The following is a 1,337-nucleotide window of genomic DNA, read 5'->3' as shown; positions in this document are numbered from 1 at the left end:
TCAAAGCCCGCCTACCTACCTTTTAGTTAGGGCGGGCTACTGAACCCGATCAACTCCTTCCTTTATGGCAGGAGGTTGGATTCCGCAGTCGAGGGATTCGCGTAGCAGGGGGCAGCGAACAGAGTGATAGGGGTAGGCACTAGAGGTTTTCAAGATGGGGGGAAAGAAGATGAGTCCTATCTCATGGTTCTTCACCTCTCCTTCATTCCCTGGAAGCGGCTAATGGATTAGCAACTCAGAGTTGTCTTGTTCGACCCACCCTACCGCCGAAGAAAGAAAGGAGGTTAGGGATCAGAGGTGACGGATAAGCCTCCTGATAGATAGGAATGTTGCTCAGATGTTAGATTTGGAAACATAGATGCCCATTCGACGATTCTTTGTCGACCACTGCCCCTTCTGATGTTGAGGTTGCACCATTGGATTGACCGACCCTTAAAGATGGGATGACTATGGAGGGATTGTATCCTATGGAAGCTGCTCCCGGACGAGGAGCCTGCGAGCAGCGAGTGGTGCGAGCGAAGTGAGTTAAAGAGCAAACGAGCGAGAGCGAGATGCGCAGGCAAGTGGAAGTATTCAGGGCGGTCAGTATTGCGAGCAACGAGCGTCGTATAAAGAGCGACCGCTTCATAGTTGACGAAGCTCCTAATCCGAATCATGAAGCGCAGCAGGTGTAAAAAGTCGCGAGTAGGAGCGATCCAAGAGATTCATTACCTGCAGAGGCTAGGTCGGGGTAGTTCCAGAAGCATCAGTTGATTAAGCAAGTAGTTCTGTCGAGCGAGTAGTGGAGGTTGATCCAGTTCGATAACTGGAACCCAAAGTTTTTAGGTCGACTTTGCGCTTGTACCACCGAAAAAAGGCTCCGACCTTTGACCACTCAGCCACTTTTTTGGTAGTAGTGAAAGTAGCGGCATAGATAGCCGCAATAGCTGCAGTAGATGCGGGCTACTTGCTCCAGGGTCTACTATTTGAATTCCGTCCTTTCTCCCCCATTTGTTCCTACCCAGTTGTTGATCCAGATGTTCAAGATGAAAAGCCGGATGGAAACGTTGAAGTCGCACGAGCAGTTCCATGTCCCCCGGCAGCAGTGAATTGAGCAGGTTATTCTGTAGCTTTACATCGGGATCCTATCCCGGCTAGCGGCGCGGCGAAAGAAGCAGAGGCAGCTATTGAACAGGTTTGTCGAGTAAAAGCACGAGTTCCGGTAGACTCGTACAAGCCAGCATCTTGACAGGATTGGGGAGCAGCTAGGGCTGGGCAGCAGGCAGGCGTAGGAAGAGGAAACAGCACACTAATGGAACCGTCAAATCAATTCCCTATGCCGAATACCACAACCCAGA

General features: G+C 50.9%; 1 protein-coding gene across 1 annotated transcript in view; it reads right to left on the bottom strand.

Moving 5' to 3' along the window:
• The window catches only part of LOC120106883 (photosystem II protein D1), a 3,113-nt gene extending 2,043 nt beyond the window's left edge, over nucleotides 1-1,070 (bottom strand). The window contains exon 1 of the mRNA XM_088714229.2: nucleotides 1,001-1,070. Within this exon, the coding sequence (XP_088570355.1) occupies nucleotides 1,001-1,070 (70 nt within the window). The remainder of the gene's footprint in view (nucleotides 1-1,000) is intronic.
• Nucleotides 1,071-1,337: the final 267 nt, after the last annotated feature.

The sequence above is a fragment of the Phoenix dactylifera genome, chromosome 2, assembly GCF_051530095.1.
Source record: "Phoenix dactylifera cultivar Ajwa chromosome 2, Ajwa_hap1_PhDact_Kaust_v1.1, whole genome shotgun sequence".
Classification (NCBI taxonomy): Eukaryota; Viridiplantae; Streptophyta; class Magnoliopsida; order Arecales; family Arecaceae; genus Phoenix; species Phoenix dactylifera.
Note: the sequence above shows the minus strand (reverse complement) of the source record. Positions and strands in the feature narration are given on the sequence as shown.